This window comes from Suillus discolor (genome assembly GCF_016758755.1).
Source record: "Suillus discolor strain FC423 chromosome Unknown F5147scaffold_31, whole genome shotgun sequence".
NCBI lineage: Eukaryota > Fungi > Basidiomycota > Agaricomycetes > Boletales > Suillaceae > Suillus > Suillus discolor.
This window is the reverse complement of record NW_024541278.1, coordinates 134187-149629: the sequence shown is the minus strand read 5'-3', so window position 1 is coordinate 149629 and position 15443 is coordinate 134187. Positions and strand designations below refer to the sequence as shown.

Genomic DNA, 15443 nt, shown 5'->3' with positions numbered 1-15443 from the left:
CGGTATGGAAGAAGACGTTGTGACACTTTCCGTCAGCAGCTCAATACCAGGACATTCTAGGGAGGAACAGGCTGCTCACACATATCAAGACGTCCGTGATTTCTGTGATGGCCTTGAGCATCGAATTCAGTTCGATGATCATAGAATACTTACCATTCTCGAACGATGCGGTTCAGTATTCCTCCGGCTTGCAGACTCGGACAGCTGTCTCAGTCCGGAATGACGGGAAAATACGTCTTGAGCACAGAACCCAACAACACGGGAAAAGAGACTGCAAGCGCTATATTTTATCGTGCCCGTACCAGATCATACTCTTCACATGATGTTAGCTTATTCCCTCTATACTGTCCCATCCATTAATTGTCGTTGAATTATCGTACTACACTTGATGTCTTCAACAAAGTCACAAAGGGGACAGCTTTTGGGTACCGGTGGCAGGTGAGCTAGGTGAGCTGTGTCAGGGTGTCACGTCTTCAAGTTTTTTGTGTGAAGTGGAGTCAGTTGAATGAGGTTCGTGTGCGTGTCAGGTAGGAAGTTGTCCACCTGCCGCAACTCCGGAGCTCATTTACAGCTGTTTGCAGATATCATGGCACTGGTGCATAGTGCTGCCGTGGTCCGGTTCGGTCCGGTTCAGAGGGTCCTTGACGAGAACCAAGAACCGAACCATGGTTCGGTTCTTTAAAATTGTCGAACCCAGAACCAGACCATTGAGAACCGTTCTCAATGGTCCGGTCCGGTTCTTGTCTGGTCCGAACGCGAACCGAACCGAAAATTTTTCAAGCAACGGAAAAAACATTCACAAGACATCTACATGACATTGGGTAGCTAGTCTAACTGCATACCAACTGCATACCCTTCTGCCTCTACTGCTGCTGACACATGTCCATTCTTATAGGCTGCCTTCATCAATTGTAGCGCGGAGAAAGTGGATGATGCGAGTGCGTTGCGGCGCAGAGTTGATGTGATGCCCGCGCTGGAGAAAGCGCATTCAGAGGGAATGGAACTGCCTTGAATGGGCAGGTAATCACGCGCAACACGAGCTAGTGTTGGGTACTGCAGCGAATGTAACTAATCAAGAATATAAGCGGGGAACAATGAATTTGAGGGGGATTTAGATTCATCAACTTCATCGTCGTCCTCTGGTTGGGGGATCAGCTCGTCAGCAGACGACTCTCCCAGATCAGGTGTAGAGGGTATGTCTTCATCTTCGGAGTCAAGAGGGGATAAGATTCGCATGGCAGTTTTCTTGGGGGCTGGATGATCCGTAGCACTAGATAAAGCACGTTTCCTTCGGTTAGTTGACGAAGACAGACCGCAGGCATTGTCAGCATCGCAAATACGAGCCGATGGTTTTGAGGGCCGGCCAGAGCGCCTAGATCCAGCTGCAACTGTTGCTGGGGTGCATCCAGCCTTGAGCAGAACGGAGAAGGCGTCCTTTGCGGATGTAGTGGAAGAGGATGGCTGGGCAGAAGATGCGACCTGGGGCAATGGTACTTTATCGTCAGGATCATTAAAAAAGGTAATTTCAGAAGCATCCTTGAGGGTGCCGTCAGCGTTCAGAGCACAGCAGTCTTCAGACATCGTCAGGCAAATAACTCACAGTTTTTTGGTCGGCACCCCGTTTTATGCATGGCACATAGCCTAACACCACAGAGCGACAATATCCAAGGAGATCTGTTAGAGTTGAGAACCGGTGGAGGATCATGACTATCCAGGAAGCATATAGACTAGAACAAGTAGATATCTGTGATATAGGTAAACATATGTCAGAGTCTTGAGAATAAATTGATTAGTACTTACCTTCAAAAAGGCTAACAGTAGCCTGATTAACAAATAATGCAAATCTCGAAGACAGTGTTTTGATGTCGACATGGACACCGACGTCGTCGTGGTTGGTGTCGAAGTCGAGGGAATTCGAAGGTCAAGGAACGGTTCGGGAAGGTTCGGGAAAGTCAAACCAGAACCGGACCACTAGTGAAGGTCCAGAACCCAGAACCGCTTTCCGGTCCGGTTCTGGCTGGTGAGGGAACCATGGACCGAACCACAGAGAACCGGACCAAAAGTCCGGTTCGAACCGTGGTTCTGGACCGGACCGCGGCAGCACTACTGGTGCAAATCGAAAAAAATATAACAACAAAGAAGGACTTAGTGTTTTAGGCCTTGGTCGAATGAAGATGGTATCCTCGACCACCAATGATCTCCATAAGTACCTAGATAATCATCAACTAGTTGATACCACACCGCTCCGTAAGTCGGACTGGACGTCAATGACCTCAAGTCTGTCAATAAAGCCTGATGCGGAGAGCATATAAATCCCATCCTTGTCGATCCACATGTCCTTCAACACTGAATCAGCACCAAACTTTCTCTCCGAAAATACGACTTCGACGTAAGGCAGGGATGTCGTCAAGCTCTCTCCACATTGGCGAAATCCATTAGCATAGATGTACGCCGGCTCTTTCACCACTCGTCCTAGACCCCGCCTGTTTGTCACAGCTAGCGGGCTAAAGTCCAATAGTTGTAATATAAACTCCGTGTTGCGCGTGCCGACAGGGAGTGTCTGCAAAACTCGGTTTCCGTGAATGTGAATTTTGATATGAAATGGGTGCCAAAAGATACGAGTATTTGAGGGGGCCCAATGTTCCCATGGTATCGGCATTGCTGCTGCCATTTCGTCGAGGTCGAAGAAAATCCTCGTGGAAATGATGAAGACTTGACTATTTCGAGCAAAATGCGTAGTAAAGCATATGAGTCGATGTGTGGGGTCTGAAGTGCACATCGTCGCTTGGGCTTGCATATGCAACTGTGAGCCATACCCAATATCATCTATCATAGGATGGCACTGTAGCACCAATAAGATGGGCATCAGGAAACACGCCAGCAATTCCGGTGTCTGGGACATGTTCTTGATTGAATAGAGATTCAAGTTATCGGTTATAACCAGCAATCGATTGTTCCCGAGGAAACAAAAATTAGCTGGGCTGAAGGATCCTACTGCACCGCTGAGGATGCTCTAAATTTAGAATCAACCGTCAACTCTTTCAACTCTTTCAAACCAAAGCTCACACTGGATGTTGTCGAGTATTTCCAGTCCCAAATCTGCAGCTGCCACGTCCCGTCCAACAAAGTCGGATGTGCACCGTCCGAGTGGCGCGACAATGCAATATGCCTCCCAAAACCTTTGAGCTCAGCAATTGTCGTTTCATAGCATAAGTCGTGCAACAGAAACAGTTTCTCTCCAGCAGCCTGAGGGTGAACACCATCACCATCCAGGGCTCCAAGGTTAATATAGACTGTCTTGTTATCAACGGCATAAGCGACAGCGATTAGGTTTTGTGCTGGGTCCATAAACACGTCAAGGTTGCGTAAGTGTGGACCCGAACACAACGTTCCTGGGAGCCAGTTTCGCCGGATTGACTGTTGTGAGGGCTTTGGAAGTGCTGGAAAGATCATGGCCGTATCTCCTAGTGGGTCCCACGAGCAGAAATGCCCACCAGCAACAATGTTTTCTCGAGATAGCTGTGTCCTTGTTACGGGGACCATTTTGAAAGGGTGGGTGTCAACCTTGAACCATGCGTGAGCTTTGTCTCTCAAAAGCTGCAGACGCTTAGAAATAGGTATGCTATTGCCTGCGTTGGGGATAACGAGCAACTGTTGTCCACTTATTTCAACGATGTACTGAAGTTCGGAGGAGGACAAGTACGTCTGGCGAAGGGTTCTACATACCTGCAAGAGGATTGATCGTCAGAACAGCAGTCTATCTAGATTTCTAGAACAACGATAACATGAAAGATGGCGACCCACAGATGTACACCGGAGAATATCTCCGCAAGGAAGGAAACTCAGAATGTAAAACAGGAGTTCTTCAGCAAGAGCCAGAAATCCTGTTTGGGGCTTCATTTCGTTATGCTAGTAACACTTGAAGGTGAAATAAGGGAAAACGGTGCCAAGTGTCTTACTGGCAGGCTACAATTACATAATATCGGTAAGCTATTTGTATGAATATCTGCACAACTTGAACTCATCCAAGTGTGCGGTAAGGAATTTCCCGTTTAAATGAGGCTGACTGCTTGGACAGTCCCAAATTAATGGTACATAATAGGAGGACCATGATTCACTGAGTTCCGATAAGTATTGTGAGCAGAGCAGCAGAGCATTCTGCTATTGCACGACGACCGTCTGTATTCGCTTGAGTGAAAAGTCGGACCAAGGAAATAGTTCCGCGACCAGATGATGAAATTTGGCATCGACAGGGAAGCATTGATTATAAGTGGTAGTCTGGACATATGTGGGATTGGCCTCGAGAGTTATACTCTATGGCAACACATGCTTGAAAAATAGTCTCCCAGTCAGATTTTTAGGCCTTGGTCAAATGAAGATGATATCCTCGACCAATGATCTCCATAAGTACCTAGCTAATCATCAACAGTTGATACCACAGCGCTCCGTAAGTCAGGCTTGACGTCAATGACCTCAAGTCTGTCCCTAGGATATCTCAGTGATTTGGAGAGCATATAAATCCTATCCTTGTCGATCCACATCTCCCTCAACTGTGAATGAACACGATCGAACTTTCTGTCCGAAAATACGACTTGAACGTAAGGCAGGGAAGTTGTCAAGCTCTCTCCACGTGTGCCAAATCTATCGACAATGGCATATGTCGTGGACGGCTCTTTCACCACTCGTCCTAGACCCCGCCCGTTTGTCACAGCTAGCGGGCTAAAGTCCAATAGTTGTAATATAAACTGCGAGCTGCCCGTGCCGACATAGAGTCTCTGCAAGACTCGGTTTCCGTGGATTGTGGAACGAGATGGTCGCTGAAAGATACGAGTATTTGAGGGGCCCCAATGTTCCCATGGTATCGGCATTGCTGCTGCCATTTCGTCGAGGTCGAAGAAAATCCTCGTGGAAATGATCAAGGTTAGATTATCTCGAGCACAACGCGTAATAAGGCATATGAGTCGATGTGTGGGGTCTGAGGTGCACATCGTCGCTTGGGCTTGCATATGTAGCTGTGAGTCATACCCAATATCATCTATCATAGGAAGGCAGTGTAGTAGCATCGATGGGATGGGTATCAGGAAACACGCCAGAAATTCCGGTGTCTGGGACATGTTCTCATGAATAGAGATTCAAGTTATCGGCTATAACCAGCAATCGATTGTTCCCGAGGAAACAAAATTCAACTGGGCCGGATCCGTCGGGTACTGCACCGCTGAGGATGCTCTAAATTCAGAATCAACCATCAACTCTTTCAACTCTTTCAAACCAAAGCTCACACTGGATGTTGTCGAGTATTTCCAGTCCCAAATCTGCAGCTGCCACACCGAATTCTGATTTTCATCGTTCGAGAGACGCGACAATGCGATATGCCTCCCAAAACCTTTGAGCTTTGCATTTCCCGTTGCAGAGCGCGAGTTGTCCGACAGAACCAGTCTCTCTCCAGCAGCCTGAGGGTGAACACCATCACCATCCAGGGCTCCAAGGTTAATGTAGACTGTCCTGTGATCAGCGGCATAAGCGACAGCGATTAGGTTTTGTGCTGGGTCCATAAATACGTCAAGGTTGCGTAAGTGTGGAACCGAACACAACGTTCCTGGGAGCCAGTTTCGCCGGATTGACTGCTGTGAGGGCTTTGGATGTACTGGAAGGATCATGGCCGTATCTCCTATTGGGTCCCACGAGCAGAAATGCCCACCAGCAACAATGTTTTCTCGCGATAGCGGTGCCCATGTTATGGGGACAAGTTTAAGGAAAGGGTGGGTGTCAACTTTGAACCATGCGTGAGCTTCGTCTCTCAAACGCTGCAGACGCTCAGAAATAGGTATGCTATCGTCTGTGTTGGGGATAACGAGCAACTGTTGTCCACTTGTTTCAACGATGTATTGAAGTTCGGAGAAGGACAAGTACGTCTGGCGAAGGGTTCTACATATCTGCAAGAGGATCATCAGAACTATTTAGATTCTAGAACAGCGAGAACATGAATGATGGCGACGCACAGATGTACACCGAAGAATATCTCGGTAAGGAAGGAAGCTCAGAATGTAACACAGGAGTTCTTCAGCAAGAGACAGGAATCCTGTTTGGGGCTCCATTTCGATTTGAAGGTGAAACAAGCAACTTGTTATGCATGTGCCAAGTGTCTCAGCCTACATTCCCTACTCCCACGTTAGTGGAGGGAGGGCTTTGTCAAACGCAAACGGATTCCCAAGATGTGCGAGAATACTGTGCTCCCTTCCGCATATAGCCGTCCAGCGGTAGTGGTTCCTCAAATGCCCGATATATCCAATACATAAGGCTACAGTTACTTGACACGCACCTGTATTTACCCAACGACAATCTCGATTACTAAGTTGTGTCGCACATGGCAGTAACTGAGCATGATGTAGGAAAGATGGACTTGGCGCGTGAGCGTCGTTGCCCATTACATAAGGTGCAACTCCACACCTTCGCTTCCAAGTTGGTCTGCACCCACGGGCCACCATTGGCATCAAAGAACTCGTGAGTCTCCCCGGGGTGCTTTACGTTGATTGTGGTAGTTTTCCGACGTTATACATGGCTTTATATGACTTGATATTCCAATATAACGAAAACCTTTTCTATATATAATCATATATCAGCACATGACAATATCTGCGACTCACCAGTCGTCTGATGGGACACCGGTAACACAACTTGAACAGAACAACCATCTTCCATCCAATGGGTTTTGTGTATGTTTTGGACTTTGTGGTTGGTTTTTGAATTTGACTGTCGTCCTCCATCGCACGCTCACATCGAAGGGTCTCCTGGCTGGCACATCTCACTCACCCTGGACCTACATACGATGTGCGCTGTTGATGCTATCATCGCTTTACCTGCTTGAAAATAGATGACAACGAACGCTATCAAAGCCTACCTTTGTCTCAATACCCTTCGCTGTACATGCATAGTCCAATAATAGTAGTGTGAGAAGCCTTATCGGACGTATTGTTTTCACCCCGTATTCTTGAATAACTCGGGAAGGCGATATTGAATGTCGAGTAAATCCTCCAGAGTAAGTAGCACTGTGACGAATGAGAAGTACCTGCCATCTTCTCATACCCAAAATGATAATGGTATGCTCACCATAGGAAAAGTTTTACTCTTCAATATTCTGCCGATTGGCACGTCCGTCTGTCACTACAGACATACATCAATGAATATGAATCTTGCTAACTCGCGATTGATACCTCCGAGCCGAACTCTCAGCATGAATCACGCAGTCTCGATTTCACAAGGACGCATGTGACTGTCGACAGGCACCAGCGTAAACGATGGAAATTGTGTCACGTTCCAGGGAGTTAATTTAGGTCTCGACTTCGTTGCAGACTCGCCTGTGAACGATACCCTGCAGGAACGATCAGAACTTCAAGCCAACAACAACCCACTACTGCGAGTCGTTGCGCCAGCCTGGCGGACTACGTGAAGAAAGAGTCATGGGAGGGACATCCTCCGTCTGTCATGATACCGGCGTGCAGCATGCCAAGATTTAAATGATATATCAAACGTGAGAATGAGTCGATCTGACTCAACGGGAATGTATAACTTTTGGGTACCGGTAGCAGGAGAGCCAGGAGAGCTATGTCAGACTGTCACATCTTCTTTAAGTTTGTATGAAGTGGAGCCGGATTGGCCGGCTGAATGAGGTTCACCTGACTCGGGAGTTGTCCCGTTTGAACACGTCGGCCGGCCGCCCTCCATTTGAACTCGAACTCGTCCGGCGCTTGGCAGTGTGCCGATTTCTTCCGATCCCATTCTCCTACTAGTTACCGTGGGCTACCGCGCTTTCTTCCGGAATATACGACATGATGGATGCTGATCCGTGTGTTATTTTTGGTCAATGGGCACGACCGGGGGGGCATACAGGATCATCATCAGGGCGCCGATGGAATTTGCTAAATTGACGGATCAGGGAGCCCTCAAACCGGAAGGCCATGATGTACACAGAGAGCGGTAGGAGACGATAGGCCCCCACACTGTTTGTTTTCCGATTGTAGTAGGATCGCTCACACCCCGGACTCCCCCCTATAAAGATCCTGGACTTTCGTCGACACAGGGACTCATTCTTTCTTCCACTCACCCAACTACACATCTTCCTTCAGTCCTCATAAACTCAGTCATGAAGGTACTGATGAACCTTCTGTCTTCGATTACAAGATCTGACGCGCTTGCGCTTATAGATCTTAGCTATCCTCTACAAGGGCGGTAATGCTGCTACGAGCGAGCCCCGTCTCCTTGGTACTGTGGAGAACCAGGTTCGTCTCGTTGAGAATTCTAGATTATCTTCGACAGACTTACTCATGCTTTCCATATAGCTTGGGATCCGCAAGTGGCTCGAGTCCCAAGGCCACGAGTACATCGTATGTGTCGAAGTTTCTGTCGGCACGCTTACGCAGTCACCTAATCTACTCATTTGTGTAGGTTTCGGACTCAAAAGAGGGCGCTGACAGCGACTTCCAGAAGCACATCGCTGATGTACGTCCAAGCCCAACTACTGTACATATATCCGCGTGTACTTACTCTCTTTCTTAGGCTGAGATCTTGATCACGACTCCATTCCACCCTGGGTACCTCACTGCTGACTTGGTCGCGAAGGTATGATGATCGTTGAGCTATCGTCGATCGATATGAACGGTTCATTCATACTTCTGATAGGCCAAGAAGCTTAAGCTCTGTGTCACCGCTGGTGTTGGCTCTGACCACATCGACCTCAACGCCGCTGTCAAAAATGGTATTCAGGTCCTAGAGGTCTCAGGATCCAATGTCGTCTCCGTCGCCGAGCATGTCGTGATGTCTATCCTCCTCCTCGTCAGGAACTTTGTTCCAGCACACGAGGTATGATGACTCACTGGCGCGCGTTTCCCTTTGTTAATTGCTCGCCATTCTTAGATGATCGAGCGCGGAGACTGGATGGTCTCTGACATTGCTCGCAATGCCTTCGATCTCGAGGGCAAGGTCGTTGGCACCATTGGTGCTGGTCGTATCGGCTACCGTGTCCTCCAGCGTCTGATGCCCTTCGACTGCAAGGAGCTCCTCTACTTCGACTACGCTCCCTTGCCTGAAGGTTTGTATCACACTATCTTCGGTTTTATACAGCTTGATTCATGCGATTACAGCTGCTGCTAAGGCCGTCAACGCTCGTCGCGTCGAGGACCTCAAGGACTTTGTCTCGCAGTGCGACGTCATCACCGTCAACTGCCCTCTGCACGAGGGTACACTCGGCCTCGTCAACGCCGAGCTTCTCAAACACTTCAAGAAAGGTGCATGGCTCGTTAACACCGCTCGCGGTGCTATCTGTGACAAGGACGCCGTAGCTGCTGCCCTTGCAAGTGGTCACCTGAACGGTTCGTGACCCCCGCCACCTAATATCTGCACGTTGAGCTCACATGGCAACAGGTTATGCTGGTGATGTTTGGAACGTCCAGCCCGCACCCAAAGACCACGTCTTGCGCACGGCTAAGAACACCCTTGGCGGCGGTAACGGCATGGTACCTCATTACTCTGGCACCACCCTCGATGCTCAGGCTCGTTATGCAAGCGGCACCAAGACCATCATTGAGAACTACCTCTCTGGTAAGGCCCAGGAGCCTCAAAACATCATCGTCGGTCTTGGCAAGTACGAAACCAAGGCTTGTGAGTACCTGCTTAGACATGTTGCTTGTTGGTCTTGTCTGACATATTCTTGCAGACGGTCAGCGTTGAGCGTTGAACTGCGGATGCGCCCGCCAAGACCCTTGCTAATATCATCATGTATATAAAATTTACTTGCACCTGTATGTCGATGGGAAGAAGGATGTACATTACTGACAGTAGGAAACACCGAAATATATGAAATTCACATTCGCATGAGTTCACTGAGGATCTAGCATGACTGGCTGTTACACTGGGAATGATCATACAACTCTGGTAGTTCGCATACTTTCGGGCGAGAAGGATCGATTGATTCAGAGATCATGCAAGTTGATGGAACACAACTTGATCATCCAGACTGACCACGCAAACATTGCTGACATGCCAGGCGTGTTGTAGTAGATAATAGTGGATATACTGTGCCTACCACACTGTATCTAATTAAGTTTTAGAATTTGGGATCACGGTAAGTGGAATCAGCGTGTGGTCACTTAATCATGGAGACTTGAGTCGGTGAGCACGAGTTCGAGTTCAAGTGGAGATTCACGACCTAACGGCGATCCTGACTTCATCTTACGCACACCTTATCTTCGTGGATTCATGCACGTTGTTCTTGTTCGACCTTGACTTGCAATTGGTCGAGTAGATCCTGGACAACAACAAAAATGAGGATAAGCCAAGAGAACCATCTTCAAAAATGATGACAAGAGTGGGATTTGAACCCACGCCCTCTTACGAGGATGAGAAACCTGCTATCAGGCAAGCTTTCGCTTGAGTCACACGCCATAGACCGCTCGGCCATCTTGCCATGGTTGACTAGTCCGCGACTTGCCAACCATAGTACTGGTCCAAGACATTGCCTATAGTCTCATTAGAAGGAAGACAGTTAACGCGCGACCGAATTATATTCAGTCCATTTTTCTCAACTATGCAGGGGAAGAAGGGGGACAAACCAAGCTGGCGCGTGACAGGCTGCAAAACACGAGTAGTTAGACAAAGTCGACACTTATAAACGAGTGGACGTCTTTGACACATGTTTGGGCAGTACTCACATTCGTCAAATTGCTTGAGGTTTATCATTGCATCCACAAAGGATGCTACGGTCGGCGTGCACATAAGGAGCTGACATTCACCCTGAAGTGGGCCGCCTGTAGCACTGGAAAGTTGCACGAGTTACAATATTAATCCATCGTTGGGATTGTCATCGGAGACGTAAATCCCTTGAGGTAGAATGTCTGACCGACGCAAACGCGTAAGCAGTAAGTCCAGACCTTGTCGTGGGGGAAGACGCCGAAGGGCAAGATTAGTCGGAGGTGGTGCATTAATTGTCATCACGTAGACAGACATACATGGCCAGACTTTCGAACGGCATGATCAGGCGTGACGGTGGAGGGGCTATGTGTATTCGGCCACGTCTATCTGAATAAATAACTGCATTGTAGCATACACACGGCTCTATAACTCAAGGGGGAATGCGAAAGAGTACAGTGAACTGAATGATTACGGAGAAATATAATGTCAGGAGCAACGGAAGGGAAGCTAAAGACTACAGACGTCAGTGAAGATAACGGCGTGAAAGAAGAAGCAAACATACATGATGCACTAATCGTCGCTGACGTCACCAGTATTCTCGGCGTCACTTGATGGTGGTGGAGTTTGCTTCTTCTTGCGGCTAGCTTTAGGTGCGCCAGCCGCAGCCTTTGGCTTCCTAGGCTTTGGCTCCTTGCCACGATTTGGGTTCTCAGGTGCTTCCCGCCACATTGCTGCGATCTTAGAGGTGTATCAGACATGAACGGGACGCATATATGCGCATATACGCACCTCGGCCATAGCTTCTTTGATGGGTGCGCCGGGATGTGCCTCCTTCCACTCTTTCATATGAGCTTGTACGAAGAGGTTGTATGCACTTGGTGCGCGCTTTGGTTTGTCCTCCTTGTCTATGACTAAGTGAGTACGACGAAGAAAAAATCTAAAGGGACGACGAACCAGCCTTGGAGGTCTTGGTGTTAGCGCGTTTTGTTGCAGCCTTCGTGGTTGATTCTTTACGACGATGAGTGGATGTTTAAACTAAAAGACGCGTTGAACTGACCTGTTCGTTGATTTTGCCATGATGGTTAGGATGAGGGTGAATTTTGTTGATTGATTTGAAGGGTTATCGATCTTTAAACGTAGTCGCGTCGGGGTTTAAACGCGACGTGTTATTATCACGTGGTGGGGTGGTCAGTGCACCTCGGGGAATAGCCGAAACCTATTTGAGGAGAATGTGATCGCATCAAAAAATCTCAGTCTCTCTTTGTCTCTCTAGCGCTCGTCATCTAAATTAGTCCTTGATCATTACCGGCCAGACCATGTCTCCGTCCGCTCTTTCATCTGCCCTCCTTGCTGTTGCGGCCATTACCTTTGTCCACGCTCAGCCTGACCCTGCTGACCCCACTCCTCTCGTTGATAAGCACTATGCCTACCCATCTGGTATCGTGAGTGTGCTTGCAGCATGCAGCGGCGCGCAATAGAATGGTACTCATCGTATATTAGCCTTACCAAGTCGACTATAATACCGCTGCTCTTCGCGGTCCCCAAACCGGTTACAATATTTGCAACTCCACAACTGAGAACCAGAATTCCTTGTGTCAAACTTCGTTCGTGAACCACATAGACGGTCAGTTTTCGCCGTTTTTTTTAGTCTATTCACGGTTTCTAAAATCATACAGATTTCTGCCTCTGGGCTCCCCCACAGCCCAACTCCACCATCGGTGACACCGAAGGTCAGGAAGTCGCCTGGTGCACAAAGCCAGGACACGGTACTCGTCTCATCCCCGCCGGTGCTCTCCAAGGCGTACAGCTCATCAAGACCCCCAACTACATCCAAATTGCCGGTTTCATTGACCAAACCCAGGTCAACATTGCTGCTAATGACTACGGAGGCGAGTTGGACCCTCACGGTGCTGATCTGGTGAGTTAGAAATTACTGTGTGACACCTCCCATGGGTGAAGTCTCAACGTGACTTGCAGCGCGGTAACCCTCTTGGCGGTCTCATGTACTCCAACGCGTTCCCCAGCAACGGTGGTAACAACGCTTCGTACCAACAAGTTATTGACTGGACAAAGTGCGTTTTTCCCAGCCTCTTGTTCGTCCACGTGTCTCATTTCCCTTTCAGCTTCATGGGTGGCGACGGCTTCTGTATGAAAATCTGCGATCCCGCCGGCCAGAACCAACAGGCCCTCTGCCAAAACATCTATGACCGTCTTGGGTGCGCATACAACGCACCCAACAACGCACAGAAGGGTGTTTTCGAGGTCTGCGATGGTGACGACATGTCCCCCGTCGGTGTCTACACTACCAACGGTGCTACCTCGACCTATTACCAACCCGCCGAATCTCTTGGTCCGATCACCACCGTACCTTACACCGCCACGCCTGCTCCGAGCTCGAACTGCGTGACGTACACAAGCACGTCACTGTACACGGGTCTGCCGACGCCATCAGGCGCGATCGCGAGTTCAGGTGCAAGTGGAGCAAAGTCAACAGCGAGCGGCACCAATTCCGGCGCATCACCGGCTAAAACTGGTGGTGCTGCCACCATGGGTGTATCACTTGGCGCCGGACTTGTTGGTGTGGTGTTCGCGATGGCGTTCTTGTCGTAAGGCGGTGCGGGTATCACTGTTGACGGGGAGAGAGGTTGTTGCATTCACATTCGCATACCGCATTTCTCTGGGCGGTCATTTATTTCATCGCACTTTATAATACCCCACCGCATGAATTTTGGTTGACATAGACACGCGGATACAGACGGACCGACATTGGTTACTTAGCGCTTATCCGTTCATTGCATCGAGATTGGAATAATGCACGTTTTAATGTCATTGATCTGTGTAGACATGAAGTCTGCTTTGGGCTTCAGGTTAGGCCAACATATCGATGTGTCTGTCGTAGTGAGGAATTTGGAAATCATACAGAATTTCAATTTCAAATGTTCAGTTCGTCATGACGCACGTGATCATCATTCATTTACTTTTAACTCGGAGTCCATATTCCTCCGGTACCGGTATTTATATACAATGAACTATACTGGTGACCAGCCCGTCTAAAAGGAAGTCTACCATGAGGGGCCCGGGGTTCCTCTCTCTGGCTGAGGAGCTCCAGTTCTACATTTTGCGCTTCCTTCCCTACCGAGATATTCTTTGTTGCACAGCCGTGAGCCGCAATCCAGTTTCTCTATATGTTGATGTTAACATGGAATTCCATCCTGACAATCATCGTGCAGGTATGTAGGGCCCTTCGCCAGACATATATGTCCTCCTCCGAGCTTCAGTACATTGTTGAACTCAGCGGTCAACATTTGCTTCTGATCTCCAACATGGACAACCACATACCTATTTCCAAGCGCCTGCAAGAGTTGAAGGATAAAGCTCATGCTTGGTTCAGCGTTGACATTCGCTCTGCCAAAACATTTTCTATACCAAAGGTGGTGTGGTCAAACAGTTTCGTAGCTGATGGACATATCTACATGTGGGACAAAATAGATGACACGGCCACGATCATTCCAATATTCCCAAAGCCCTCACAACAAACAATCAAGCGTAACTGGCCTCCCGGAACATTGTGTACAGTTCCCAACTCAACCAATCTCCGTGTTCTCATGGACCCAGCACAAAACCTGATCGCCGTCGTCTATGTTAATCACGAGAGGCTCTTCATCAACCTTAGAGCTCTGGATGATGATAGTTTTCACCCCCAAGCTGCTGGACTGACGTTGTTTCTGTCGGAGCTTCCTGGATACGATGACCACATGGATTCAGAGAGTCTGCGACTCAAGGTTATGGGGAGGTATATCGCTTTGCAGTGTACTTCGTCAAAGTACAACATGTGGCAGCTGCAGATTTGGAACTGGCAGCACTCAACAACATCAGATGTGAGCCTTGGTCAGAAATCATTGAAAGACTCCACAGCTGACTCTCAATTTAGAGTGTCCTCCGAGTCAGCAACAAATGTCCATGGCGTATTCATTTTTGTTTCTTCGGAAACGATAGATTGCTCGTTTTTGCTGAAGATTTGAAGCTCTATTCAATCGAGGATATGTCCCAGACACCAGAATTGCTGGCATCTTTTATGCTGCACACCCAACTGCGGTACACGACAGCATGTCTCCTTCCGGTGGATGATATAGCGTGTAGCTCACAGCCACAGGTGCAAGCCCAACAAATAATGTATACCTTGGATCCTAAACACCGGCTACTCTGCATTACTGCAGTGGGGGCTGAATGCACCTATTGTCTACGTCATTTCTACCAGGATTTTTCTTCGATCTTTCCGAAGTGGCAGTAGCGATGCCAATACCGTGGAAATGTTGGGGCCCTCCAAATACTTGCATGTTTCAGTACCCACTGCAATTTGACGATTGCAGAGTTCACCTTAGCGGGAACCGAGTTTTACTATTATTCCCAGTCCCCGAGCGAATCTCGAACCACAACTCAGTCACGAGACGCATATCGAAGTTATCTAAATTACGTATCATGGACTTCAGCCCGCTAGCTGTAATGAACAGGTGGGGTCTAGGAAGGGTGGTGAGAAAGCCATCTACCTTGGACATCACTGGTTGTGAGGAGCACTTAACAACTTTCTTGCCTTACGTCGAGGTCATATTGGACAGAGAGTTCGGTGCTGACAAATTGACGGACATATGGATGGACAGGGATAAGATTTACTTGCTCTCAAACGAGCTTGAGGTTATCAATGTTTAGAACAGTTTATGATAGATCCTGTCTGGACTCTAGCTCAATATGTCCTGCAAGGC

General features: G+C 48.4%; 7 protein-coding genes and 1 non-coding gene across 8 annotated transcripts; 3 read left to right on the top strand and 5 right to left on the bottom strand.

Annotated features, from left to right (window-relative positions):
• Window positions 1-1068: 1068 nt before the first annotated feature.
• Window positions 1069-1581, bottom strand: F5147DRAFT_774255 (uncharacterized protein; the record flags this gene model as incomplete). The annotated part of the gene is made up of 1 exon (XM_041441582.1): window positions 1069-1581. The coding sequence occupies one exon, from the start codon at window positions 1579-1581 to the stop codon at window positions 1069-1071; it is 513 nt and encodes a 170-aa protein (XP_041292239.1).
• Window positions 1582-2221: 640 nt separating this feature from the next.
• On the bottom strand, window positions 2222-3904 carry F5147DRAFT_697206 (uncharacterized protein; the record flags this gene model as incomplete). The annotated part of the gene is made up of 4 exons (XM_041437503.1): window positions 3805-3904; window positions 3067-3726; window positions 2901-3013; window positions 2222-2717 (listed from the first exon to the last, which is right to left on the bottom strand). The coding sequence occupies exons 2-4, from the start codon at window positions 3451-3453 to the stop codon at window positions 2222-2224; spliced, it is 996 nt and encodes a 331-aa protein (XP_041292238.1). The 5' UTR covers window positions 3454-3726; window positions 3805-3904.
• A 511-nt stretch (window positions 3905-4415) lies between these two features.
• On the bottom strand, window positions 4416-6095 carry F5147DRAFT_653298 (uncharacterized protein; the record flags this gene model as incomplete). The annotated part of the gene is made up of 3 exons (XM_041433765.1): window positions 4416-4902; window positions 5152-5933; window positions 6000-6095. 3 exons carry the CDS (start codon window positions 6093-6095, stop codon window positions 4416-4418), a joined length of 1365 nt encoding a protein of 454 aa, XP_041292237.1.
• A 1949-nt stretch (window positions 6096-8044) lies between these two features.
• Window positions 8045-9747, top strand: F5147DRAFT_697199 (uncharacterized protein). The gene is made up of 10 exons (XM_041437502.1): window positions 8045-8146; window positions 8202-8276; window positions 8337-8381; window positions 8443-8496; window positions 8554-8616; window positions 8677-8856; window positions 8911-9085; window positions 9138-9365; window positions 9418-9654; window positions 9710-9747. The coding sequence occupies exons 1-10, from the start codon at window positions 8141-8143 to the stop codon at window positions 9721-9723; spliced, it is 1077 nt and encodes a 358-aa protein (XP_041292236.1). The 5' UTR covers window positions 8045-8140; the 3' UTR covers window positions 9724-9747.
• Window positions 9748-10352: 605 nt separating this feature from the next.
• Window positions 10353-10459, bottom strand: F5147DRAFT_t84. The gene has a single exon. It is a non-coding gene; the product is annotated as a tRNA-Leu (tRNA).
• Window positions 10460-10884: 425 nt separating this feature from the next.
• On the bottom strand, window positions 10885-11824 carry F5147DRAFT_697198 (uncharacterized protein). Its single transcript, XM_041437501.1, has 5 exons — window positions 11737-11824; window positions 11638-11677; window positions 11473-11588; window positions 11246-11421; window positions 10885-11197 (listed from the first exon to the last, which is right to left on the bottom strand). Exons 1-4 carry the CDS (start codon window positions 11758-11760, stop codon window positions 11254-11256), a joined length of 348 nt encoding a protein of 115 aa, XP_041292235.1. The 5' UTR covers window positions 11761-11824; the 3' UTR covers window positions 10885-11197; window positions 11246-11253.
• A 112-nt stretch (window positions 11825-11936) lies between these two features.
• On the top strand, window positions 11937-13626 carry F5147DRAFT_697194 (uncharacterized protein). The gene is made up of 5 exons (XM_041437500.1): window positions 11937-12125; window positions 12184-12307; window positions 12360-12601; window positions 12661-12755; window positions 12807-13626. Exons 1-5 carry the CDS (start codon window positions 12000-12002, stop codon window positions 13291-13293), a joined length of 1074 nt encoding a protein of 357 aa, XP_041292234.1. The 5' UTR covers window positions 11937-11999; the 3' UTR covers window positions 13294-13626.
• Window positions 13627-13940: 314 nt separating this feature from the next.
• Window positions 13941-15390, top strand: F5147DRAFT_774250 (uncharacterized protein; the record flags this gene model as incomplete). The annotated part of the gene is made up of 4 exons (XM_041441581.1): window positions 13941-14561; window positions 14615-14836; window positions 14901-14995; window positions 15054-15390. The coding sequence occupies 4 exons, from the start codon at window positions 13941-13943 to the stop codon at window positions 15388-15390; spliced, it is 1275 nt and encodes a 424-aa protein (XP_041292233.1).
• Window positions 15391-15443: the final 53 nt, after the last annotated feature.

What these genes read in the sequence shown, in the direction of transcription:
- F5147DRAFT_697199 (XM_041437502.1), top strand. An exon ending in CCCAAGGCCACGAGTACATC is followed by an intron (nt 8,382 to 8,442) that starts GTATGTGTCGAA and finishes TCATTTGTGTAG; the next exon opens with GTTTCGGACTCAAAAGAGGG. An exon ending in CTACGCTCCCTTGCCTGAAG is followed by an intron (nt 9,086 to 9,137) that starts GTTTGTATCACA and finishes ATGCGATTACAG; the next exon opens with CTGCTGCTAAGGCCGTCAAC.
- F5147DRAFT_697198 (XM_041437501.1), bottom strand. Translation starts at nt 11,760, where the DNA reads ATGGCAAAATCAACGAACAGGTCA. An exon ending in CAAAATCAACGAACAGGTCA is followed by an intron (nt 11,678 to 11,736) that starts GTTCAACGCGTC and finishes TCAACCACGAAG; the next exon opens with GCTGCAACAAAACGCGCTAA. An exon ending in CACCAAGACCTCCAAGGCTG is followed by an intron (nt 11,589 to 11,637) that starts GTTCGTCGTCCC and finishes ACTTAGTCATAG; the next exon opens with ACAAGGAGGACAAACCAAAG.
- F5147DRAFT_697194 (XM_041437500.1), top strand. Translation starts at nt 12,000, where the DNA reads ATGTCTCCGTCCGCTCTTTCATCTGCCCTCCTTGCTGTTGCGGCCATT. An exon ending in ATGCCTACCCATCTGGTATC is followed by an intron (nt 12,126 to 12,183) that starts GTGAGTGTGCTT and finishes ATCGTATATTAG; the next exon opens with CCTTACCAAGTCGACTATAA. An exon ending in CAAGTTATTGACTGGACAAA is followed by an intron (nt 12,756 to 12,806) that starts GTGCGTTTTTCC and finishes TTTCCCTTTCAG; the next exon opens with CTTCATGGGTGGCGACGGCT.